General features: G+C 34.3%; 2 protein-coding genes across 2 annotated transcripts in view; both read left to right on the top strand.

Moving 5' to 3' along the window:
* HELRODRAFT_90313 (hypothetical protein) overlaps positions 1 to 21,521 on the top strand; it is a gene marked incomplete at both ends in the record, with an annotated part of 44,006 nt that extends 22,485 nt beyond the window's left edge. Inside the window, 5 exons of the mRNA XM_009032383.1 lie at positions 756 to 814; positions 954 to 1,056; positions 13,417 to 13,517; positions 15,394 to 15,530; positions 21,445 to 21,521. Of these exons, the coding sequence (XP_009030631.1) occupies positions 756 to 814; positions 954 to 1,056; positions 13,417 to 13,517; positions 15,394 to 15,530; positions 21,445 to 21,521 (477 nt within the window). The remainder of the gene's footprint in view (positions 1 to 755; positions 815 to 953; positions 1,057 to 13,416; positions 13,518 to 15,393; positions 15,531 to 21,444) is intronic.
* Positions 21,522 to 25,841: 4,320 nt separating this feature from the next.
* HELRODRAFT_182078 (hypothetical protein) lies at positions 25,842 to 26,198 on the top strand (the record flags this gene model as incomplete). The annotated part of the gene is made up of 1 exon (XM_009032386.1): positions 25,842 to 26,198. The coding sequence occupies one exon, from the start codon at positions 25,842 to 25,844 to the stop codon at positions 26,196 to 26,198; it is 357 nt and encodes a 118-aa protein (XP_009030634.1).
* Between the last annotated feature and the right edge of the window lie 1,210 nt (positions 26,199 to 27,408).

The following is a 27,408-nucleotide window of genomic DNA, read 5'->3' as shown; positions in this document are numbered from 1 at the left end:
GAGTATTAGTATTTAAAATGTTGTAAAGTTTAATAATTGAAATAGAATGAATAGAATATAACTCACCCATTATTGTTAATTCATAATTGTTATAACAACAACAACAACACACGTTTAGACGACATTTTCCCCGAGATCGGGGGTTGCCGTTTGGTTTGGCTACCTATGATGAAACCGAAATACCCCTCGACGCCATTCCATCATAAGTAATTTATTTGGCTAATTTTTACGCAGGACGCCCTTCATTACGCAACCACAGTTATAAGCGGTGGGCCTAGCCTTTGATGATCCAACATCACTCACAAGGCAGTGAGGGTCAGTTTAATGTCATAACCAGGACAAATTTTTTCATAATTCATAATTCATAATTGTTATAACTTGATTTAAAATCAAAAATGTTTTATCGAACTAAAAAAACTAAAACGTAAACTACGAATTGCGAATAGTAAGTTGTATGTTGTAGAATTGTATAATGAGAATCGTCCCTTAACTTATGTTCTCGCCTCTTATATTGATATATCAGGAGACCCTGTTCCACTTAACCAGTTAACTAACTCTTTCTAATTATTGCATGTTACCCCAGTTTTATTATTCAATGTTCTTTATACGTTATATTACCTTATATTAAGATGCTTTATAGTTGTGATATGTACTCTATAATGTCTGTGAATTTGTTGCCCCGTCATGAACTACTTATATAAATTAACTTCCATTATAATTACTTAATAATGTTTTCTAAATTTTATTCCTTGCAGAAAATCACAAAGGAACTTATTGAAATGTGCTTAAATTTTATTCTCTTGTGTCCTTCCAAGTTTGTTTCTACTAAGTTTGATGCAAAATAAATTAATGCATCAGATATTTTGAAACATTTTTATCGTAACTCATATATTCATGCATACGTATAATATAACATTTTCACTTATTGGTTTGGAGTTATTTATTATTTTCAGGGGTTGGAGAATCGGGTTTAACAGCTTATGTGGTTTTGCTTCAGTAAACCATCAACATGCGCATGCATGGAAATTGAAACTCCCTCTTTTTATAGAAAGTGCAGTAAGTTTTTTTTCAATTAGCTTAATTTTAAATTTGCAAAACTTTGATTGTTTAATTTTTGTTGTTTCTCAGTTTGTAAATTATTATTCAAATTTTATTAATATATTCGAAATAGCACTGTTTTTGAAGCCGTTAAAATAGAGAAAGTCACATCGTTTCAATATCTAGGGGATGTTCTGGATTGTACTGGAACATCTGAAGCTGCCGTTCGAGCACGCATACGTGCAGCCTGGAATAAATGGCATCTCCTTGCCTCTATATTGATGCGGCGTGACATCCCACTACCACTACGATCAAGACTTTATAAATCTGTGAAACGTCCGGTGTTGTTATATGGTGCAGAAACATGGCCAATGACAACCAAACTGGAACAACAACTTCAACGAACCGACATGAAAATGCTCCGATGGATGCAACGAATTATTCTGAAGGACCACATCAAATCGACCGAAATCCTGCGTCGTGCTGGTTTAGATGATATAAAAGACGAATGCCGGCAACACCGTCTGCGGTGGTTTGGTCATGTCAAACGAAGTGGAAACTGTACCATAACTTCTCTTGCAGATGTTGAAGTACCTGGCACACGTCCAAAGAAGTCCTGGTCGCAAACAATCGAGCAAGACATGAAAGCTCTAAATTTAAATGAAATGGATACAACTGATCGTCTAATTTGGCGCAAAAAGTTGATGGCAAAGAAAACAACGTCCTACCTCGGGAAACCGGGTCTCTGGACGCAAAACGAAGATTGATATTCATTTTTTCAAAACGTCTCTAATAATTACTTTCCTAGATGAAAAAATATAGTTGTGATTAATAAATTAGTTTAAGTCAAGATGCTGTGTAATATTACTGTTTACCATGTTTGTCTGATATCTCACTCAAGATTTTGAAGACTTCAAAACCACACGTTAAATTTACGAATTTTTCACCAAAAAAAACCTTCCAAAAATTGGTTTTTATTATACGTGTTTTTGACCAAGCACAAATAAAAATCGGTAGTTTTGCAATTTTTAACTGATTTCGTTAAATTAGTGAAATGTCCGTATAAAATAATAAAGTATAAAGTAATTTCTGATAAAAAGAATAACTTGTGTTGTTTGTAAAGGAGTTTGTCATTACGAGTGCTGCGGATTAAGTAAAGATTTGTCAAACAAGATGATTGAATTATCAAATTTGACATGGAGCTGCGATGAATGTTTGATGTTGATAAAATCATTAAGAGTAATATTGATGACGTTAAGAGGAAACAAAATGAAATAGGTGATGAAATAACAAAAATTGGTAAGAAACAAGATAATATGGAGGAGGATGTGGCAAGAATTGAACATTTAAATAAAACAGTTGCTAAGGGTTTTACAAGTTTTTATATGAAGACTGTAAAAAAACTCGCAGAACTAGGAAATAACATGCCTGATGTAAACAAAATTTTGAAAACTTTTGATAAAACAAAGTAATGTGGTGAAACAAAATGTGCAGGACGTTAAAAAAGAGGTTCAAAACGTTTTTAAAGCCATTGAAAAGACCAATGACAACATCAGATATGTTAATGACTTAGAGGAGAAAATGAATAGTGTCAGGAAGCAGGATAAAATAAGGAATAAGGTTGTTAGAAATTTGTTCACACCTAACGGATGGACTTGTTACAGAAAATAATATAAAATCTCTTTTTCGCCTGGGGAAAATAATTGATAAAGATTGGCCTGTTATGATAAAACTCTATGAATAAAAAGAAAAAACTTTTTCATGGAAAATTTAATTAAGTTGAAGAATCTTAAAGGCAATTGTGAAAATATATGTCAGTCGTGATTTAAATAAAGAACAGAGATTGGAAAGGAAAAAACTGGCTGACAAAGCGAAGAAATTGGAATAGATAACCAGGGGTAATTCATGTTTCGTGTAAGGGGGATGCCAGAAAACGTGAATATTATAAAGTTAAGAAATAACTAAAAGAAATATCAAAAGTAACTGTAGTTTTTTTTTATACTTATGTGGATTGCATAAACAAATAAAATGGGGAAATTAATTTATATTAATTAAATCAGAGTTTTCATCAAAGGATATTTTAATTTTTACAGAAGCCAATGGTAAAAATCTTTTAAACGAATATACTGAGAAAGAATTTCAATTGATTAAATATAAATTACATAGATTACATGGTGTCTGTCATATCAATTCAGGCAAAGAAAAATATAAACTATATAAACTAATGGTCAAAAGACGGCCAAAAATGGTGTTGGAATTTTGTCAAAGAACCGCTAGCCCCAAGAAGTACTGAATATTAAAAGGATTAACTCACGTCTTATGTGGATCAAGATTCGCCTAGAAAAGCAAACAATGACTATTTTTCTGCATACGCACCACAGATAGGCGAATCAGAAGAGATGAAAAATGAAATTTGAGCTGCGTTCTCTGACACCATCTCAAAAATACCAAAATCTGAAAACATCCTGATTGGAGACGATCTAAATGGCCACATTGGAGAAAAAACGGATTGTTTTGACAACGTGCATGGCGGTTAGGCTATAGAGAACGGAATGAAGATGGCAACCGCATCCTTAAGTTTGCTGAAAGTCACGGGTTTTGTTTACTGAACACATATTTTAAAAAGAGGTTGGAACATCTCATAACAGACAAAAGTGGTAATCAGCCACGCAAATTGATTTCTTCGCTGTCAAGCAACAGCACCGAAGGCTATTCAGAAATGTCAAAGTTATATTTGGCGAATCATGTGTCGCCCAACATAGACTCCTTGTGGCAGACCTAGTTGTTAAACTGTCAAAATATAAGTCTAAACAAATGCCTCGAGAAATATTTCAACAGATTGTCGCCACACAGTTAGACCACCAATCGCAACCCAGTACAGATTGGAGTACATACAAAACCGTTTTGATAAACGCTGCAACTACATGATGAAGGATGTCACAACGCAAAACTTTCCACTAGCAAGTTAGAATGAATTTATCGGTTGACAAAAGATAATGCTGATATAATCCACTGCAGAGCAGCAATTCATGAAAACATAAATTCACGTTAAAAGAAAAAATTATCAATAGCTTATCATTTCTAATGTTTTTTCATCATTGCTAGAGAAAAAAATTGATTGCTCGACATCGCTGCCTGCTCAACAGTTTCTGACATACATGAAATCAAAATCTGATCCGTGAATAGTGCTCTTGAGTTCAAATAGACCGAGTTTTAGAATATTTCAATAGAAGATTTAAAAATATTAATTTTATCATCTTCTAACAAATCATGTAGTGTTAATCCAATCCATCTCTTATAAAGGAATTTTTCGGTACACTTATTACTTTTATTTATCTTATTTTTCGGTATTTTACAAAAGCAATAGCTCTTGGCTTTTCCGAAGCTTTTTACACTCTCAACCACTTTTTATTTTCAAATAATTTAGCCTCTCCCTCTACCTGACAACACTTGCTACTTTATAATAAATTTTTTTTCTAATAGAAGTCATTCTACTTTTTTTAGCTCTACTCTTTCATCTACTTTACCTATTAATTCTAGTGTAGTCTAAGTTTCTGTCCTTGGACCACTACTTTTATCATCAATGCTTCTACTTTCAAAATTCTTCATAGCTCTTATCAAATAATCAAATACGCTGACGACACCTATCTTATCATCCCATCATCTAACACAAACACCATCCAATCAGAACTCGACTTAACCTCAATAAATCATTCAAACTCATCATTTACAATAGTCGTAAGAAAATAATATTACCTCCAGAACACCCATCAATCACTCGCACAAATCAGTTAAAAATATTAGGCATCACATTCACCTCCACACCTGATGTAGCATCTCATATTAATCACATTATCACCAAGGGTTTTCAAACATTTCACGCACTCAAAACACTTCGCTCACACGGTTTCAGAGATAACAAATTATTTGACATCATCGAATTACTCATCTCACACACCAATTATGCAGCTCTCTCCTGGTCTGGTTTTGCTATACAACAACAACTTCAACAACTACAATCTCTCTATTCTTGTAGCTGTTCAAAAGGATGTTGTGGCAGGATCGGAGTTGAGCGAGGGTCCGCCTGGTTGCCCTTGATAGGGTTTTCTCCGATTTGTCTATTTTAGGGGTTGGTGGTGGCCACCCATTGAGCAGTATTGGTGCCTGGTACGACTCGGCGGTGGCTTTGGCGGCGTTACTATGAAGAGTGTTGGATGCCGCCTTTAGAGACTTGATGTTGATGTTCACTGGAAGCACCGCTACGACCGTTGATGATGACCATCTTGAGATGAGAGTGTCCTTCATATCTCGATGAGGTCGTGGTTGAGTGGTAATGATGTTGCACGGGTGGCTTGGTTTGTAACATTGTAGAAGGAATTGTGAGGATAGCAACTCGGAGTGCTGCTTCACTCTTAACATCTGGCATTCTGAATGTAAATGCTGCTCGGACGTGATTCCATGGCAGCCTGTAACCAGTCGTAAAGCAGCATTCTGAGAGCGTTGTAGTCTATTGAGGCTTGAGTTGGACGTTAGAGGGGACCAGGCCGGGCAGACATACTCAATTGTGGAACGCCCAATTGCTTTGTATGTCTGTAGGAGTGTTTCTTTATCCTGGTCATATGTGGTGCCGCTGAGAGCCTTGAGAATATTGTTTCTTTTGGTGGCCTTGCCATTTTCGCTGCCATTTTGTGGTGTTGTGAGAACGACAGCATTGTGTCCAAGGTTAGTCCTAATATTTTCGGGTTGTGTTCCAGCGGTAAAAGCTGGTTGTTTATCTTAATTTGGGGATGGTAGTTGTATTGTGATGTATTGTGATGTATGAGAAGTGAAAAGTGAAATTGTTTGGTTTAGAAGTGGAGATTTCTAAATTTCTGCTGTTGAAGAAATCATATAACTTCGGAAGGTAGCAATTGAGCCGGCGGGTCAAAATATCTGCATCTGTACCGGTTGTGCAGATTGAGAAGTCGTCGGCATAGGAGATGATTTTGATGTCTTGAGGCGGAGCGGGTGCTTTGGCTACATAGTAGTTGAAAAGAGTAGGTGAAAGAACAGAGCCCTGGGGCACTCCCGAGCGATTGATGCGTTGTTTGGAAAGATGTTGCCGGAACTCTGTTGATGCGGAACGACCATGCAAATAGTTTGAGAGCCACCGGACAATCGACCTTGAAAGTGATGATGATAGGAGGTCAGAAAGGAGGATCTGGTAGTTGACCGTGTCGAACGCTTTCGTGAGGTCCAGAGCAGTGAGGACTGTGCGATGAGCTGGCCTTTTCTGATTGAAGCCATTGGCGACATCGGTAACCATTAGGGCTAATGCTGTGGTGGTGGAGTGGTCTGGACAAAAACCATGTTGATGGTTTGCCAGAGTGAGATGCTCAGTGATGATCGGCAGCAGGCACTTCTCTAGGACCTTGGCGGCCGGGCATAGTAAGGATATTGGTCGGTAGGATTTGCTTTCGCTCACTGGTTTGCCGGGTTTGAGAAGGGAGATGATTTTTGCCTTTTTATAAATTTCGGGTATTCTGCACGAACGTATGGATTCGTTGAAGGTGCTTTAGGTGGAAGATTGTCAGGTTGTCCGATCCAATTGATTTAGATGGTTTTGATAACTTTATAGCTGTGGCAACCTGAAAATCGGTGAAGGTGGGGTGGTCATCGAGAGATAGTTTCTTGATGGCTTTGTTTGTGCATCTATTAGATTTGTTGGAGATATGGCGTTTTGCTGCGGTAAATTGTTTGTTGAATGAGTTGGCCATCTGCCAGATGTTGGTTGTTGATCTATTGTTGAAACTGACAGCATTGTTGGGGTATTGTATTGGTTTGCCGCTTAGAGACTTAATGGTGCTCCAGAGGCGTTTTGTGTTGGTTTTCCTGTTGAAAGTGTCCAGGAAATTCTTCCAGCGCGTGCGTTTGAGGTTGTCGGTCTTAGTTTGGATTTCTGAGGTGAGGATGGCAATGTCCTTGGATGTGGGAGTGTTAGCTCTGAGATCATCACGTTTCTTTATCAGGGCTGTGATTTTCTTCGAGAGACCTGGGGTGTGGGTGATGAGTCTTCCTGCAGGGATGTTGTGGTCATTTACGACTTTCAAAATATGACGAAACGATCTTTCGGTTACCGATGGGTTGGGAGGGAAGGGGGTTTTGGTGAACGCGGCCTCAGTTTAGGAACTGAACCTTCCCAGTTGGTTTTGGCAAAGTTTATAAATTTGATTTTAGGAGATATTGTCTGTTGAAATGTGAATAGGAGGTTGATATGAATTGGGAGATGGTCAGAAAAGAGTGCGGTCATTGTCGACCATTCCATGTTGTCAATCAGGGAATCCAAAACGACAGATGTATCGGGGGATGACGGTTTTCCGGTTGAGGGGAGACGGGTTGGGGTATCCAGATTGAGTGTGCCGCAGCCTGAGTTTTCAATTTCGCTGGCTAAAGATTCTCTACGAGAATCTTCCAAACTGGAGTACCAAAGCGCATCATGCGCGTTTACGTCTCCCAACAGAACCACGTTTGGAATGGCCAAATATTGTGATATTGAAGCTGAGAAGCCGGAGGGGCAGACTGATTGTGGAGGGATGTAGATGTTGATGATGTTGATATCTGTGCCGTTGGCCCCGATGGCCTGACGCTCTGTTGTTGACGTAGGACGTAAGGTCTTGATTTTGTAAGGAATACTATGATGGAAGGGCATAGACAGTGGACACATTAACTTATGTCCTTTCTGCCAAGCTTATCCAGACGATGTGCCACATCTGTTCAGCTGTCCACAGAATACCACTGTCCTCAATCCAATAGATCTGTAGAGAAACCCGGTCGCGGTGGCAAACTGGCTCAGGTCTCGCCTGGAACCCAAGTCCGACTCCTAGGAAGGGCAACAACAACAACTACAATCTCTCATCAAAAAACTAATTCGCCTCAACTATCTACCTGCATCATATTCTACCGTCACTCAAATATTCAACACACCCGATTCAAGACTGTTCAAGAAAGTAGAAATTAACAACAACTATGTCATCCATCCTCCAGTACCATCAATCAAAACTAATACACACAACCTTCGTCAACGCAAGCATAACTATCAAGTCGCCACTCAATCAACATATCAGGAAATAACCTTCATCAAAAGCACCTTAAATATATTAGCACTCAATAAAACTTTATCATTTACTCAATCTAGTTTCCTTTTTCCTTATCGATCACCTCACTAACTCACTAAGTCATTATCTTGTCCATTAATGAATTATTTTATTTATTTGCCTTTTTATACCATTATTTTATTTTCTTTTCATTACTTTTCATGTTTGAAGATTTTTTTCCTCCATTATTTATTTATTTATTTTTTGTCGTTACCATTTTATACAATTGCCTTGCATTTTGTAAGGGTTTACAACAGGTCCAACAAAAAAAATTTAAATGTTTGCTTGAGTGAAAGTTTGCTTTATGTACTCGTGGCTGCGAGGGTTGCCGCCGACTGAGACGTTGTTGTCGACGTTTGGCGGCGACGACGGTCGTAATTTGGTTGAATTGTTACTGGGTCTATCGTGTCGACTGGGGCCTGACTGAGTGAAGCAATCAGGTGGAGTCTACGTCGACAACTCATTCCAGAATATCTTGTTCGACTTGTGATGGAAATGTATAAAAATACTAAGACTCTTGTCTGCACAACGGTTGGAAACACAGATGCATTTGACATCGGCGTTGGAGATCACCAAGGCTCGATTCTCAGTCCACTGTTATTTATAACTGTGATGGAAGAAATCACTAAACCGATACGCACTGGTGACATTTGGAATCTAGTATATGCTGATGATATCGTTTTAACAGCCACGTCTGAGCAGAATGCAGCACAGATGTTTGAAGATTGGAACACCAGACTCGCCGATCATGAATTCAAAGTCAACATCAGCAAAACCAAAGCAATGAACACTGGTGAACCCATCCAATCCACAGCTACTGGGTGATGACCCTGTTCAGTTTGTAAAGCTGGTGTTGGTAACAATTCAATCAAGTGTCAGCAGTGTAACTGGTACTTTATCTAAAGTGTCCAATTTTGTTTGTCCTGCTTGCATCAATCCACAACAACAAATTCGAAATAGTACTGTTTTTGAAGCCATTAAGGTAGAGAAAGTCAAATCGTTTCAATATCTAGGGGATGTTCTGGATTGTAATGGAACAGCTGAAGCTGCCGTTCGAGCACGCATACGTGCAGCCTGGAATAAATGGCATCTCCTTGCCTCTATATTGATGCGGCGTGACATCCCACTACCATTACGATCAAGACTTTATAAATCTGTGATACGTCCGGTGTTGTTATATGGTGCAGAAACATGGCCAATGACAACCAAACTGGAACAACAACTTCAACGAACCGACATGAAAATGCTCCGATGGATGCAACGAATTAGTCTGAAGGACCACATCAAATCTACCGAAATCCTGCGTCGTGCTGGTTTAGATGATATAAAGGACGAATGCCTGTTTATGAGGGGGTTTGGTCATGTCAAACGAAGTGAAAACAGTGCCATAATTTCTCTTGCAGATGTTGAAGTACCTGGCACACGTCCCAAAGGCCGTCCAAAGAAGTCCAGGTCGCAAACAATCGAACAAGACATGAAAGCTCTAAATTTAAATGAAATGGATACAACTGATCGTCTAATTTGGCGCATAAAGTTGATGGCAAAGAGAACAAGGTCCTACCTCGGGAAACCGGATCTCTGGACGCAAAACGAAGATTGATTGATTGATTGATTTGTTAACAGTCACACACAGTTCAGTTTGTTCTTTTTTAGCAACAACAGAGTCTCAGATGAATCATCACACAGTCTATTTCTTTTTGGTGTAAGAATCAGTCCAGCTTGACTGAAAAAACGTTCAACGGGAGCCGATGATGGCACAGTTGTGTTGTATTTTAGAAGCAATCTTGCATCAGTAAGATACCTGAATAACGTTAATTAAGGCTTTTAACTATTGTTATGTGGAATATAATAAAGACTTAAGTTTTATTCAATAATTCAAAATTGAATTGTAATATAACTAAACTGCTTTTGTTTTATAATACATAACATTGAGATTAGTTGATAAGTTAACCTCACTTAACTCTTTAGTTGCTCCATATCATGTGAAGAGTCATTGAGATACTGCAGCCCTTCTACTTTATGGTTTAAACCTGATTCAGAGTTAGGTTCATGGAAACCGTAAAAATCAAAATCTCGACTTGTGCATGATGTGGACTTTTTATTCTCACTAAAAATTGTGAGGCTATTGATTCGATTCACTTCCGCCAGAAATAATCTTCGGCCTGCTGGTGAACTGAAGGTGGCATCCACCTGATCTTAAAAAATGGATGGCTAATTGATGCAACAACATAAGCCTTCATCTTGTTGTTATTGGATATATTGTCAAACTCCAATATATCACCAAAGCGCTTCATCATTCCTTGTTGAAGAGCCGAAACTAAAGCTGCAGCATGCGATGGTGTGAACGATTCAAGTTTTTTCTGGATAACAAGAATAGCTGGTAAGATAGATAGCACCAAAGTATGACCCAACAGAAGCTTCTCCTTGGAGCTTGTCAAGAGCTGGTGAAATCGGTCTCATTAGTTTTAACCATTCGCTGAAAAATTCAATTCTATACTGCTAAACTTCGGCAGCTGCAGACGCTCCATCACAATATTCACTTTATCTTGTAAGCTATGTATAATATTATAGCTTTTAAACTCAGAGTTCCAACGTATTCCATTCGGTTTGGGAATTTTTCTACCCAAGATCTCATGCACAACTTCAGCAGCTTTTGAACTCTGGTGGGATGCACTGCTGAGACTGACACACTTACTGGAGACTGATGTATACATTCTTTTATAATTGCCATTATTAATAATGGCTTTGCTTGTGCATCAGTTGTAGCCAGCAAGTTTAGAGTGTGTGAGAAGCAGGAAAGATGAGAAGGAAGATAAATTCCTGAATTGTCATCTGTATTACATTCCACAAATTTCTCCCTTATATTAACATGAATAGCTTTTTTTTCATCTGCCTGAGAATCATCAAAAATGCCTGGTTCAGCAAATTTCATGAAAGCTTTCAAGAAATTACTGCCATTATCTGTTACAACATTTACTATCTTGGATGAATCAAGATCAAATTCCACAGAAACGAAAGGCAAGTGCACGCTTAAAATCACCAGGATCAATCCAGTGGCAAGTCACACCAATGTAACTGCGAGCCTTTTGTGTCCAAATGTCAGCAGTTGTACAATTATATTTGCATTCTTTTAATTTTTCTTTAATAACCTTTTTCATGTTGTTGAACCGCATGTCCAGCATACCTTTTAGTGTTTCTGTACACATCACATGGTCTTTAGCTAGGATTCACACCTTGCATCAATTGCACCTTCTCCTTCAACAGCAAGTGGCTGCATGAGAATAACTGCTGAGAATAACAAAATTAGCAATTAAGTCATTAAACTTTTCATGTGATACAGATGAAAAATCAAACTTTGTCTGTTTTGTGGGTGGAGTTGAGACTGTGCCATCTTCATCTGCACCTCGCTTCACAGTCTTCAATTTATTTTTATTTTCAGGCATCATTTTTAGATATTTTTCTCCATGAATCTTCTGTACATAAAAATAAAAAAAAACAATAGATTTCACTCAAAAATAACATTAATAAAATTATAGCATTAAAATTTAAAATAAGAATTAGATTAACTTTAACAACAGACCTTAGATGTCCAAGAATAAGTTGTTTATTTGGCTTGCACAAGCTATAAGCTGCAACAATAACTTCACCATCATCTTCAACAACTTCGAAAAAATAATTCCTACCTACTAAAGGCAAAATCCTCGAGTTTTTTTCATCACGCGCCATCTTGATCAGAATTCAGAATGTAAACGAAAAACGGAAACTAATGAGCATAGATAAAAAAATGATTGCTTGGAAATTAAAAATTAAAATGGTTACGAGCGATGTCTAAGGTTCTGATCAAACTCAACAATTATTTTAGTCAGTACTTATAACAAAAATGTTTTATTTATAAGTATAAGTACTGAAAAAGTATTTAAGTACAAGTACGTAAGTACAATTTTTTTTACATAAGTACAAGTATATAAGTACCATTTTAATACTTAAGTACGTACTTAAATATCAATGTACTTAAGTTCTCTTCAACACTGCAGCCTACTCGAGATATATTAATTAATTTACGTCAAAAAACTGACCAGCTTTTGTAACATTTCACCAACAGAAACATCGTTTTAAATATCTGCTTTCTTTCCCGGGCTCGTCTATTTATACTTTTATACTCAATGGATTGGCCGTTATATTTACCTGCTTAATTATCATTGGTCATTGGTCATCAATCTAATTTAATACTGCATCACCATTGCGCAATCTTAAACCGGTCGCAGCTAAAACCCTGACACATTTCTCCACAACCTGGTCTTCATCTAGACTCATGCTGTGTCTGATTCAAATACTACCTCTTCAGAGGTAACCCGTTGTGTTACACAAGGTTTAGTACCGTCATACATCATGTACACTGCTGATATCATTAATGTCATGGAAACACCAGGTCTTTATTGTCACCTTTATTGTCACCTTCAACTATATGGATTTGGACCGCCGAAATAATCACATCATGTAAAGACTATTGTGTCGGATGCAGTCAACGCAGTGGTAGATTGGACGCTATCAAACGGGTTGAAACTCAACAACATACGCAGTATATGTGCATGGGAACATCGCACGGTCTTGGTCACATAAATAAATTCAAAGATCCAGTAGCTGCTAGTTGTCGATGGTTTTTCTTGCAAAGGTAGGTTGCCATTACTTGCTGTCCACCGCATCATATACGCTGAGTATATGATAGCCATTGATATGTTTGACTCAGCGCGCATTTGAACCTCTGAGCCATCTCGCCAGTCAACATGCGACAACTTATGTCGTCTCTCCATTTATCGACCTCGGAAGGATGGACAGCTGGATTGGCCGTGGGTCGGCTACCCGGATGAACCTGCAGAAACTGCAGGATTCGTAATAGTAGACGGACACGTTAACCACTTGGCCACGAGAACCTTTTTCACTCGGAATTACGATTAACTTTTGTTGTTTTTACTATTTTATTTGTTGTATCAAAGAGTAGTCAGAAGGCTATTATTAAATTTTTGAGCCTGTGCTGCGTAAGTGTAAATTAAACGCACATAAAACGAGTATTGACGGTCAAATTTGTTTGTCATTTATGTTTCCCGCATTTGCCAGATACCAAAAAAATCTTTTTGCAATGGTTGTAAAAAATATTTCTGTTAATCGCTGTTAAACTTTGTTTTTGTTAGTGGGCAACGGTTAGTTTTTCATTTTAAATTAATTGATTGTTTAAATTTGTTTTCAGCCCGTTTTACATGTTAAAGATGATTTTTACATTTTGAACGATAGTAGCAATCATGCAATCGCATTCCAACTTGATGGTGATAATGTGACTAAGCTTATTAGGTTTATTTTTTACTCATCATTTAATACATATAAACTTTTTCACATTATTACACACATAAGCGTTTTCATTCACAAAACTAAAGCAAAAGTCATAGGATAGTAACTTAGATGATAAACATGTCTTCAAACATAGATCATGATTAATTAATTTTAATTAACTATGATGATATTACATGTCTTCAAACATCGATCATGATTAATTAATTTTTTTCATTGATAATCAACGTTCTATCAATAAAGCAATAAAGAATAATTTAGTTGAATGTAAAAATATAAAACGCAAAACTGTTTGAGAATTTCGAGAACTCATCTAAATGCGTATCAAGAATGATTCTCAACTGTTAAAGTGATAAGCATATAACATCACACGTGTTTCAACCAGAAGATTTCCTTGTCCAAGCGCATAACATCAGCTTTTACCAAGAACGTTCTTAATGGTAAGTAATTAGAGCTGGATTTTATAGTCTTTTCTGCTTTTTCTGCTCTTGGCCTTTGCATGCATTTCAGTTTTTCAATTTGGTAGAAGTTACATATTTCTTTCAAATGCTCATTGATGGACTATTAAATATCGACTGCTTTTCTTTGCTTAGCATTAGCCAACTTGATTTGAAGTTCTGAAAATTATTTGGAAGAATCTGTATCGGTTTGCATACAATAGTAACTCTGGTAGCTTATTTCATCCTGATGCTGGAAGCCCACTTAACTCGTTCCACAAAAATTTCAATCTTGCATTTTGGCCAGATTCATCTACATTTGAATTTGAAAAAATTACTACAAACTTGGAACAGTTTATCTTTAAGTTGACGCTTCAAAAGCTCTTTTTTAATTCTTCCCACACTTCAAATGTTGTGCTCTTGTCCATTATTTTCTGATGTTTCTTCTGTGACTGCATTTGTGATTATTGACTGAAATAACCGTTTGCCTTTCTGAACGAATCTGCTTTTTTTAAAATCTTTTTTCGTTGTTCAGTTTGAGTTTCCTATGACAATTCTGGTCTCAACAACTTTCCATGAATAACATCAACAGAAAACTTCGAACTTGACGTTTCTAAATGGGCCAATCTGCTGCGCAACTCAACTGTTTCATTAGATTGAATCCATATTTTATGTTTCAAAAACATTTATTCAAATAAAAAATTGATAATATATTCTTTTAAACTTTATTTGGTTTAGCGATCTAGGCCCATATTCTGTTGAAATATAATTTATTAAAACAAATATTCATAAGAATAATATTTATTTATAAAAACAATACACGTGCTCTTGGCTAGCTAACTGAAAAGAAAGAGGAAAGGAAACGTATCTGTAAAGCAAAGTAAACAGAACTTATTGAAAGTCATAAAATAAATATTTTAGAAACACACAAGTATATAATTTAATAGTTATAGTTAACAAACCAAAGTGAGAAAAAAGTTTATCTACATAAGCAGTCTTATTTAGTCTTATTTAAGTAACTGTAGTTAGAAAATGTTCACGTTAGGACTGTATCCTCATAGAGTATGCTGGAAAATAAATGCACGATATAGTTAAAGTAGAGTTGATTTATTAATTTTGTTTATAATTTTAGATGAGATTGTATTAATGTATTCAGCTCTAGAGAGCTGTTAAGAAATAAAAGACTAAGAAATTTATTTTGCTGTTTTTTCTTTAGCAAGTCGTCATTTAGGTGTAAGGTTTCAAAAGTGTAAGTTGATTTATAGTCTGTTGCAAAAGAGTTGATTCATTGTATTATGTTGGATTCAATTCGCAAGAAATAATTACATTGTTTCATCAGATATATATAATATTTTTGACAATTTATTTATATCATTAATTAGACTTTTTAAAATTTAAAACTTCAACATTTGAGTTTTTGGTGGAATAAAATTTTCTTACAGGCATGTATGTGATTGTGCTATATATTTACAAAACAATGAAATACCACACAATCTGTTCATCACAAGAGGGTCACATTTTAATTTTCCACTCAGATCTACAATAAGGATATTCATATGGCTAAGGAAAAAATTTGTTGGTATGTTTTTGCTGTTTTTTACATTTCCAAATTTATTTACTCATTGCTACCTCACTTATTTTTTACTCTCTCATTAATTCATTTTTTCTTTTTTAATTACTTATTTTGATTATTAAATTGTTCTTCCAAATTTTTCTTATATATTTTATATATTTCATGCCATTTTAATGTCTAATTTGCATAAGAAATAAGAATATATCGATTAAACAAAAATGTGTGGAAAAGGCTATGAAGAGAGACATGGAATGAGGAAGAATACTATATTTTGGGAATTGCGTGGACATGTTTAGGAAAAACAAGCAAGCGGCTTTATAATATACGAATCGGAAGAGAAGGTCAAAGATCTTTAAAAATGTTAGATTTATCAACATTGAAGAATGCATGAGATGACATTAGTTGCAGGTTTGTGAATTATTCTTGAGGCGGGAATTAAAAAGTAAAAATGTTAAAACCTAGGATAAAAATAAGATTGAAAGGGAGTTTTTTTAAAAAAACTTTTTAGGAGGCAAGCTAAGAAACGATATGGCTATGACTTCAAATGTAAAACAGTTGTGGTTTGATTGATTGCAGCTATAAAGAGAAAAGCTTTCGAGTAAATTTTTTTTAATTTTTCTTTAACAGACGCAGAAACTCTTACAGCATGCAAGGCAGTGGTATAAAATTAAACGAATAAGTAAATAAATAGATAAATAAACGGAGAAAGAAAATTTTTTAAGCATGAAAAGTAAAATAAAATAGAATAAAATAAATAATAAATAAATCAGCGTTCCAACATGAATTCAAACTATTTTCATATTTCGCTAGTTTGTAGTTTCTTGATTTTAGCAATTTTGTTTCATGGCACACCGTTAACTCGATAATTTCAATTTTGCTGTTACGCAGAATGTCGACGGATGGAAGATGAACAGTTGCGATATTGGTTGAACTCCTTTCGACTCGATATCTTTGAATATTAGGCAATCAAGAGCATGTCTTTAACCAATTAACGATCTCAGATAGAATTTTATCGTGACGTTCTGTATATTTTGCCATCGCAGCAATCGATACAACATGTTTGTTAGTTTGCTTTGCGCCGCACAGAGAATATAGAGAACCATCTTTCCATAATAATACTAAGAATAATAATAATAAAGACAATAATAACAATAAAAGCATTAATAATAACAATAATAAATTGAATTAAATTTCGCGCTTCTCAATTTTGACGCTGTTTTTGCCGTTGTTAAAATAATTTTGATAAAATGTTTGTTAATAAAAATAAAGCTTCAATTTTAAACAGACTCAATTTTGTTGATAAAAATTTATTAAGACAAATTGAAAAGTTCGAATATAAGTTGATAAACACTAATAAATTTTTGGAATTTATTACACACACACACATACATATATACATATATTATATATATTATATATATGTGTGTGCTGGTAGAAGACCGAATTTTTGGAATATGTAATAAATTCCCTTACCCTAACAATCAACAGCACCACACCCTAAGAATCGCAGAAGCCATTTTCATCGAATTTGAAAAATCTTCCAACTTGACGAATGAACAACAATAACGTTAATCGGATCAACCAGCTATCTAACAATGATGATAATAACAATAATGATAATAACAACAACACCATCAACAACAACAGTAATAATAATAATTGAAACTCTTTTATTACAAGAAATCAGTGACATAAAATAGAATAAAATATAGTCATTTATAAATAATTAAATACACAATAAATCCTTATTACTCATTATCTATGATAAATGTACTTAGGTGACATATTTAAACGGTTATACAATGTTTCTGTCGTAATAGATGGTGTGTCGATTTAATTGCAAAATCAATTAATTTGTCAATAAAAGAAATAAGCCATAAAATTTTAATTAATTATAAATTGAAAGTATTATAGAAGCCAATTGGAGTAATTTCAAACGTATTTAAACTAATCGAACAGTTTTTGAAATCGGGGATTAACCTTGAATATAAACTGAATGAAGGAGGTAATTTCCAAATTAACACGTCTCTTAAGATCTATGACCGGACTAGATGTTTCTACGCAAATGAAACTACAAATTTTGAGAAAATTCATTCCCCCACAATTTTTCAATTCATTCCCTCACAATTCATTCCCTCACAATTCCCTCACAAAGTTGCGTGTTTGTATTAATGAATTTGTTTTTGTGCAGGAAAGCGTACAATCTGTTTTTTAGTAAAGTTGAGAAAATTTTGTATAGTACTGGCTGTAACGTTAAGGGGTCGAAAGTTAGCCGGATCTTTTGGATCTTCTTTTTTATATATTAAGATTGTTAAACCTCGATTGGATTGTTGCGGTTTTCCAACAGCTCGTTATTAATTTATGGAAGTATGGACGTAGAATTGGGCACTTTTTCAGAGCAATTGTTGAAACTTGACCCAGAGGACAGGGCGTTGCTTTGGCCTTACATTTTCGAACAATTCTCTGGTAAAAATGCCGATTTGCACGCCTTCCAAAAATTGTTGTTGAATTGAGTTGTAGTTTGGGCGTTTTTGTTGATTGATTTACCTTTTGGTAATTTTATTCTTTTTCTAAGATTGGATATTTGATTAGTTACTAAGATACTAAGATTACTTAGAATACTAAGATTGGATATTTGATTAGTTAAAAAATTGTTGCAATTATTAGCTTTTAACTTTTAGTTCTTTTTTCAATTTCTTAATCGAGCATTCTGTACTCAAATTTTTTGTCGTTGCATGCGTTTTCATGTATCCATAATTTTTTGCGAAATATGAATAGATTATTTGTTGAAAGGGAAGGGCAAAGTTGTCGACGTTCATGTTGTTGAGGCATTCCAATTCTATGTGAAAGTATACGTTTGCCTCAGTCCATTCCGTACAAGACATTGGTAGTTTGACACCCTGAAGTGGCTTAGGAGTAGCCGTTTGGGTCGGCTTGTGCTCAAAACTCTACCGGTCCGGAGGTGCTGTTGGTTTTTCAACGTCAAAAATTTTGGTTTTGAGAGACCTGCACATTTTGCATGATCTTTGATGCATTAATAATCCTTTTTGCCTTTGCAAGGTTTGCCGCAACAACAAATCAACATATTATTAAAATTATTTGTGAAGTTATTATCAATATTTATTCAATTCGGCGAAAATTTAATGTTTGCAAAGTTGTTTACATTAGTGGTTCTGAAATTCGCGGAACAATCTTTCGTAGTCCGCGCCGGTTTGCGCTGAGTAACCAGAAAATAATGGAAATTTTTTATACTGTATTATAACAAAAAATTAGATGAAAATATTGTCTTTTACTTGTTCAGTTTTTCGTTTCGTAAATTGGAAATTATCAATTTTTATATTAAATTTATTGGTTGCTACAAATTCATAACTAAACTTACTTTTAACAGTAACCATGGTGATAAGACGCTAAGATTCAAATAGAATTAGATCCGTTATTTTTATCCTTGTCTACATTTTTTCTACCGGTAGCTTTTTGAAAAGTTTATTATTACTAACAGTTGCTTTATTCAATATTACATATTGTCAAGAATTCAGTCTTATATATATGTATATATATTTTACAATATTCTATATATTCTACCGAATGTTTGGCGTTAATATGTTTGTAGTTCGCCTTTTCAATTTTTCTCACTAGAGTTTTTTGGTGAACGTTTAGTTTATTAAAATTCAAAATAAACTTATTTTCCGAATTCATGCTGCAAATAAGGCCATATTTCGATTCCGAATGAATCATCATCAGTGCTTTTTGATGTTTATATAGGGAAATATTGACTTTGTCAAAATGAACTTAGATGGAAATTAGGTGTCAGGTTTCTTTATTGGTCTCCTTTTCTTCATCGATAGCATCATATTCTTCTTTGTCACTATTTACAATGCTAGTTTTTATTACTTCTTTGTTTTCATTGTTGGTTAAACGCCGGGTTGGGAGTGAGGTTGTCATTTTTTGTTGTATATTTATTTTTGGTGTATTTATGTCAATTAGGACTGCTTCTGCAATTGTAAGATGCGTGTAGTTGCTGTTCTGGTATATTACTTTGGTGTTGCTGTCGAGGACTTTACGTCTAATAGTGATTGAGTGTGTTGAGTCCAAATGAAATTTGATAGCACCACTCTGTTTATGCATCGTAAGCCTTCTAGTCAGTGAGGTAGTAGAAATCCCGATATATGAGTCATGTTGACGTGCACAGCCGTCAGAGGGGCAATTAAATTCATATATTACGTGATTACGCCTTAACACAGAGTTATCTCTAGGACTACAGTTGTTTTTCAGTATTAGGTGAGACGTCTTTTTATTGTTGTAATAAATTCGGAGTTTAACTTTGCTATTTGGGTTGGTTGGTGTGACATTTTTATTGATGATATGTTTAAGAATAGCTTCATCTACTTTGTATGCAGTTGACATGTGATTTCTGTAATACAAGATGATGTCGTTATCTTGATTGTTGATCTTGATTGTTGGTACTATAAGATGATGTCGTTATCTTGATTGTTGGTACTAGTTATTTTGAATTTTAATAAACTAAACGTTCACCTAAAAACTTTAGTGAGAAAAATTGAAAAAACGAACTACAAACATATTAACGCCAAACATTTGGTAGAATTTATAGAATATTGTAAATGTATTGTATATATATATATATATATAAATTCAACCGATTTATTAGTGTTTATAAACTTGAATTGAATTTTTCAATTTATCTTAGTAAATTTTTATGAATTTCACGATAAAAATTTTCTAAACAAATTGAAAAATTTGAATACCGAGTTATATTATTTAATTTATTTTACCATTTGATGCGTAGAAGTAAGTTTCCGGAGACAGCCTTTGTAGAAATGATTCAGCTGTTTATAGTCGACGTTTCACATGCGTAGAGGGGTGTGGTGAGTGCAACTTTCAAAGTTCATCTTTAATAGTAAGCCTTCCACGTTATCAGACATTTCCACGCAGTTTACCGAATGCAATACTGACTTCGGCCATTCGGTTGATCACTTCCGCATCTTTATTCACCATGCTTGAGAAAGTCTGCCGAGTTAATTGAACTTTTCGACTACTTTGGAATTTTGATCTTTAACAAAAATGTTTGGCTCTTTGTACTTTTGTTAATGTTTATGATGAGACCAAAGTTATTGCAAGCTTGCTCAAAACATTTCATTATGTTTTGCATTTGTTAACCCGTTTATTTATACTTTTCTGACTGCCTGTAATCGTCTGAGAATCATGATCTCGCTGTCAGTTCTATATTTTAGCCGAATTTTATCATTGCATTAACGAAATGTATCTTTGAGCACGACAGAGAAACCATGCGGAAGAGGTTAACAGTAAGAACGCTTTGTTTTTCACCTTGCGTCACTTAGGGGGTATCAGATTCATCTCTACAAAATGATTCAACTTGTCTACACGGCGAATATATATATATATATATATATATATATATATATATATATATATATCAATATCATCAAAAGAAATATATCAAAAAGAGATATATCAAAAGAAATATCAAATGTTTATATATATATATTATATAATATATACTTGAAATTTAATACATAATATATATATATATATATATATATATATATATATATATTATACATAAATTCCTTGCATTTGTTTAAAAACAAAATAAAGAAATATTTATTGAAAAAAAGTACAGTTTTTATTTAATTAGAATCATGTAAATTGTGCATTATGTTAATTTTGTCATGAATTATAAATTTACTTAAAAATTGTGTTAGAATGAACAATTTGGTCTTTTAGTTTTGGTCTCCTAATCATTACCTAATTATTATTGATTTGGATTGATTGAATAAAATTTGATTTTGATTATTTATATATAATATACATTATATTATAAATAATATGTATAAATTTTATTATATTGATGTATATACTGTTTTTCAAGAAAGCAAAATAGCGTCGGCTCAATCAAAAGGTTTTAACGTTGCATGTGCGGAACTTGCTGGACACATTCCGGTTTACGGTAAGATGTAAAGATTCATACATGCATATGCACACACAAACGCGCTTATATTACAAATATTATACGTTTACATATTTATATAATATATGTATGCATACACAGTGGCGGATCTAGGGGGCGTTATGAACGTTATTTGTATTAAGGTTAGTAAAAGTGGTGGTTGGTTGGTGGTTTGTATGGAAAAGTAGTGTTTTTGAAGGAAAGTTTTTCTCCCTCCGTCACAATGTTGCCCCTGCTGAACATTGAATTATATTTTTGTCATCAACTTTTTGTTGAAAATTCAAAATTCTCCCCAACCCCCGATCGTCAAAAATTTTTTTGAAAATTTCCCCTCACTACCAAACGGTCATGGGTTTTTTAAAATAGCTCTTTGTCAATGTTGTACATACATATATATTTATATATTTTCATTTTAATTTATTTGTTTTATATTGTTTTTTTCATATCATGTTTTACAAATTATATATATATATATATATATATAATTTTAGGGGTAGACTAGAGCTTTTCTGTAGTAATAACGTTATCAATAATGTTTTGTCAAAAATGTCAAATATTAAAAGTTTTTTAATTTAACCTTAATAAACTTCATCAAGATGATAATAGTTTCGTTAGAAAAGTTGAGAAACTCAACTACAAGTTGAATAATCCCGATAACGCAGTGATCTTTATAAATAATTGTATATATAATGTGTGTATATATATATATATATATATATATATTTTTGGTAACAGACTATTGTTAACGCAACATTTCAAAAATTCAACACTACTTTCAACATTGAATCAACTTTTTCATATTTCTTTTTAATTTAAAATTAAATTAAATATATATATATATATATATATGTGTGTGTGTGTGTGTGTGTGTGTGTGTGTGTGTACGGTTGAAGATTACACCCCATTTTGCAGTTAGAAGTTTTTTTAAATAAAATTTCAACAACACGAAGCTGTTTTGTTTCAACTTTATTAAACTGTGAAGTTTGGCTGACGGCCGTTTCGGCTAATGCCATCGTCGGAGCCTAGATTGTAAAACCAAATGAAGAGTTAATAATATAAATTATAAGAAATAGAAAATAGAATATTAGATATTAAAATGAATAAATAAATGATAAACAACCTATATTTTAAAATTAACTCATTATATTGTTGAAAATAAAATAAACGAATAAATTTAAAAGAAAAATTATGAATAAAATTGTTTGTGTATTAACGGCCGTCAGCCAAACTTCACTATGCAGTCATCAAAACTAAAACTTCATAAAAAACTGACCAACCTGATAACCAAAGGAAACAACAATATTATGAAGGATAGATTCATCAATCTCAGCCACCACACCCTTACAGACAAGCAAAAAGCGTTCTTAAACTTGGGATTAAATTGCCACTATCTGAACAAACCCAACAAAATTGAGAAAATTATCGAGATGGAAAAACTCATGATATCAATAAACGATGCTTAACATAAATAAACGTAAACTCTTCTATTGCCATTGAACTTCAAGCTGAAGCAAAGAAACAACGTTGGAGCTTCCAAAGCAAGCTACTCATTGATGAAATGAAAAAAGCGACAAAACAACTGATGGAAACTAAAGACATTATAATACGACGCGCAGATAAATCGGCACAATATGTCATTATTGACCGAGCAGATTATTATGAAAAACTCAATGATGTTCTCAAGGATACAAAAAAGTTCCAAGTAATCAAAAAAGATCCCACTCCCCAACTAAAAACTAAACTAAACACAATAATTAAGAAAATAAAAAAGGATATCACCAATGACAAACTTCCATCACTGGCTACTCTCCTGGCTACTTATGTGGAAATATAAAAACGCATAAGAATAGTCATCCCATCCGACCAATTATTAGCCAAATTACAACAGTCACATACCCTGTTGCAAAATTCTTGAACAAAATTTCAACCCCATATATTCCAAACAATTACACACTACAATCTTCCCGTGAGTTTATTAATCTCCTCAGCATTAATAAACCATCCAAATTTATTGCCTCTCTGGATGTTGAATCACTATTCACAAATGTACCAATTCATGATACAATTGACATAATTATCAACACCGTTTACCATTCAGTTATGGTTCCATTAAGCATACCGAAAGCACAACTGAAGTCCCTTCTTCAAATTTGCACTACCGAAGCACCATTCCACAGTTCCACAGACAAACTTTACAAGCAAATCGACGGTGTCGCTATAGGATCCCCCCTAGGCGTCCTATTTGCCAGTTTTTACCTAAGACATCTGGAGAATGAGACCTTCAAAAATAATGCACATTTAAAACCAAATATCTACGCTAGATACGTTTATGATATTTTTGTCTCCTATAACGATCCTGAACAAATCACTCAACTTTTTGGTACCTTACACAAATCAAAATTAAGATTTATCATTGAAATTGAAAAGGAACAATGCTTACCTTTCCTCGATGTGTTGGTCACCCGTGGCGAAGAACGATTCAAAACTGCGGTCTATGTCAAAGAAACAAGTACAGGAATTTGTTTGAATGGACAAAGTGAATGTACCGAACAATTTAAAGACATCACAATAAAATAATTTGTAAACCGGGCATTCACACACTCTTCCGATATTGAAAATCGCGACGCTGATTTAAAAAGAGTCATCAACCTGCTTGTAAACAATGGAATGGAATGGAAGGCTTACTGAAAAACAATTGTGATCTCTGTGTTAAAGCGTAATCACGTAATATATGAATTTAATTGCCTCTTTGACGGCTGTGCACGTCAACATGACTCATATATCGGGATTACTACTACCTCACTGACTAGAAGGCTTACGATGCATAAACAGAGTGCTGCTATCAAATCTCATTTGGACTCAACACACTCAATCACAATAACTTATTCTATTCTATTCTATAATAGACTTATTCTATTGAAAAGATTGTTAAAGGCAAATTACTACACAACAACCTTCCTAATACCAACAATCAAGATAACGACATTATCTTGTATTACAGAAATCACATGTTAACTGCATACAAAGTAGATGAAGCTATTCTTAAATATATCATCAATAAAAATGTCACAACAACCAACTCAAATAGTAAAGTTAAACTCCGAATTTAGTAAAACAATAAAAAGACGTCTCACCTAATACTGAAAAACAACTGTGGTCCTAGAGATAACTCTGTGTTAAAGCGTAATCACGTAATATATGAATTTAATTGCCCCTTTGACGGCTGTGCACGTCAACATGACTCATATATCGGGATTTCTACTACCTCACTGACTAGAAGGCTTACGATGCATAAACAGAGTGGTGCTATCAAATCTCATTTGGACTCAACACACTCAATCACTATAAGCCGTGAAATCCTCGACAGCAACATCAAGGTAATATACCAGAACAGCAACTACACGTATCTTAAAATTGCAAAAGCAGTCCTAATTGACATTAATAAACCAAAAATAAATATACAACAAAAAATGACAACCTCACTCCCAACCCGACGCTTAATCAACAATGAAAACAAAGAAGTAATAAAAACTAGCATTGTAAATAATGACAAAGAAAAATATGATGCTATCGATGAAGAAAAGGAAACGAACGAAGATGGACCAGCCAATAAAGAAATCTGACACCTAATTTCCATCTAAGTTCATTTTGACAAAGTGAATATTTCCCTATATAAACTAAATTGCTAAACTAAATAAATGATTTATTCCGAATCGAAAAATATATATATTCACAATATTTTTACAATATTCTATAAATTCTACAGAATGTTTGGCGTTAATATGTTTGTAGTTCGTTTTTTCAATTTTTCTCACTAAAGTTCTTTGGTGAACGTTTAGTTTAATAAATTCAAAATAAACTTATTTTCCGAATTCATGCTGCAAATAAGGCCATATTTCGATTCCGAATGAATCATCATCAGTGCTTTTTGATGTTTATATAGGGAAATATTGACTTTGTCAAAATGAACATTAAAAAGTGTTTATATTGCAGCGTCCACGTATCAAATAATCGTTTTGTATATTACATTAAAACAAATTCTTCTAGCTTTCTTAGCTGCAAAAAAGTTCTGGGCATGACATAAAACTGCATCCACGCTGCTTTGCGTGCTTTTGAGCAAAAGGCTAGGCCCACCGCTTATAACTGGTGGTTGTCGTCAGGATGAGTTTCTGGATGTAAAAACTTTCCCCAAATTATTCTATGCCATCACAAACCAAAACAATGGCTCCTAGTCCCCAGCAGGCCTTAAGTAGTCAGGGGGTGCTAAGAATCCCTCCTAGAAAGATGCAATAGCGGAAGGATGTTGCAGAAAAATTCAGAATGGCCCCTCTATGGTACTTAAACTTGGAACGCTCAATGTTGGATCACTGACTGGCCGCAGCATGGAAATCGCAGAAATGCTCGAGCGTAGAAGGATTGACATCTGCTGCCTTCAAAAGACCCGATGGAAATCGAATGGTTTCTGTCATATCAACTCAGACAATGAAAAATATAAACTATTTTGGAATGGTCAAAAGACGGCCAAAAATGGTGTTGGAATTTTTGTCAAAGAACCGTTAGCCCAAGAAGTACTGTATATTAAAAGGATTAATTCACGTTTCACGTTGGAGAGAAAACAGATGGTACAGCTAGCAGCAGGCATTATCAGAGTTTCCGCTATTGGCCTGTGCAACTCGAATTGCCACTAAAAATGATGCTTTTAAAGCCTTCTCATTGACTTTAGTTGTTTGTACAATACAAGAATCTGACTATCGCGTGAATATTTTTTGCGCAAAAAATATTCCATTGGTTTCTCCGAGCAGTCAGTATGATTAGGAGTTTCGCAGTTTTCATAGCTGCATTTGTGAACATATTACACGCAGCAGTCTGTATTGATCATTTACTATAACGCATGTAAACCCAATTCACAAATACTTTTCATTATACCGTCGTATGGCAATTCGTCTTTTTTTTCGGAATTGCATTTGATCTACACTCATCGTTGTCCTTATGTTCGGTTGCTTTCTTTATTAGAAATTTATCCAACCTTCCATCAACATCCGACAACGAATCACAACAACACTTCCAACTCAAAGAATTAACAACAGTAAAGTTTATCTCGTCCACCAGCAATCTAGCAATAACGATAATAATAACAACAACGTGCTTCCTGGAAATATGAAATGTCATTGCTTAGTTTGGTCATTTTCCCCATGAACTACATAAATTTTCCCTACTTTTCCAATCTTTGAAACTCCACCAAAAACAAATTTGGAAAAAAGGCCACTGTATTCTGGCGTTCCCTCTCTCTCATAGCTCTTTTTACAAAATAAAAGAAAGGGTTGAACAAAACCGTTAAATGCGTTGTTTTTAGAATCCTTAAAAAACACGCTATTTCAAGCTTGAAAATTTACAAATAAAATAAGATCATCAAAAATTGAAAATTAAAATAGTAAATATTAAACCAAAAATCCAAAATTATTAAAAAAATGTAAATAATATGAGAATTCAATTTTTTGTGTCACAATCGCGATGAACACAAAGCTCTATTCAAAGATTTGAGTGTCTTAGAATTTTGGAAGGAGATTTTTAGATTTGATGCAATTATGTTTGGAAGCATGTAGACGTGTTTAGATATCTGTTAGCTACGCATCGAATGTTCGGCTTGGCCGAATCGAATATTCGAATTTGACATTTGGTCAAATAGAGCAATTTCCGTTTAAGCAATAACTTTTTTGAATTCTAGAACAATAAATTGTCGATTATATTAGCCAAAAATGCCATGGTAAGACATCTGATTTTGAGATTGAATATTATCTCGATAAAGAATTGTTGGATAGATATGAATCGCCTGTTGTTTCAATGACTCGTTCTTTGTTCTAAGAGATTATATTTTTCAAAATTTTTCATAGCTTTTGT

Source organism: Helobdella robusta (assembly GCF_000326865.2).
Source record: "Helobdella robusta unplaced genomic scaffold HELROscaffold_80, whole genome shotgun sequence".
NCBI lineage: Eukaryota > Metazoa > Annelida > Clitellata > Rhynchobdellida > Glossiphoniidae > Helobdella > Helobdella robusta.
The sequence above is the reverse complement of the archived record's forward strand: the minus strand, read 5'-3'. Positions and strand labels throughout refer to the sequence as shown.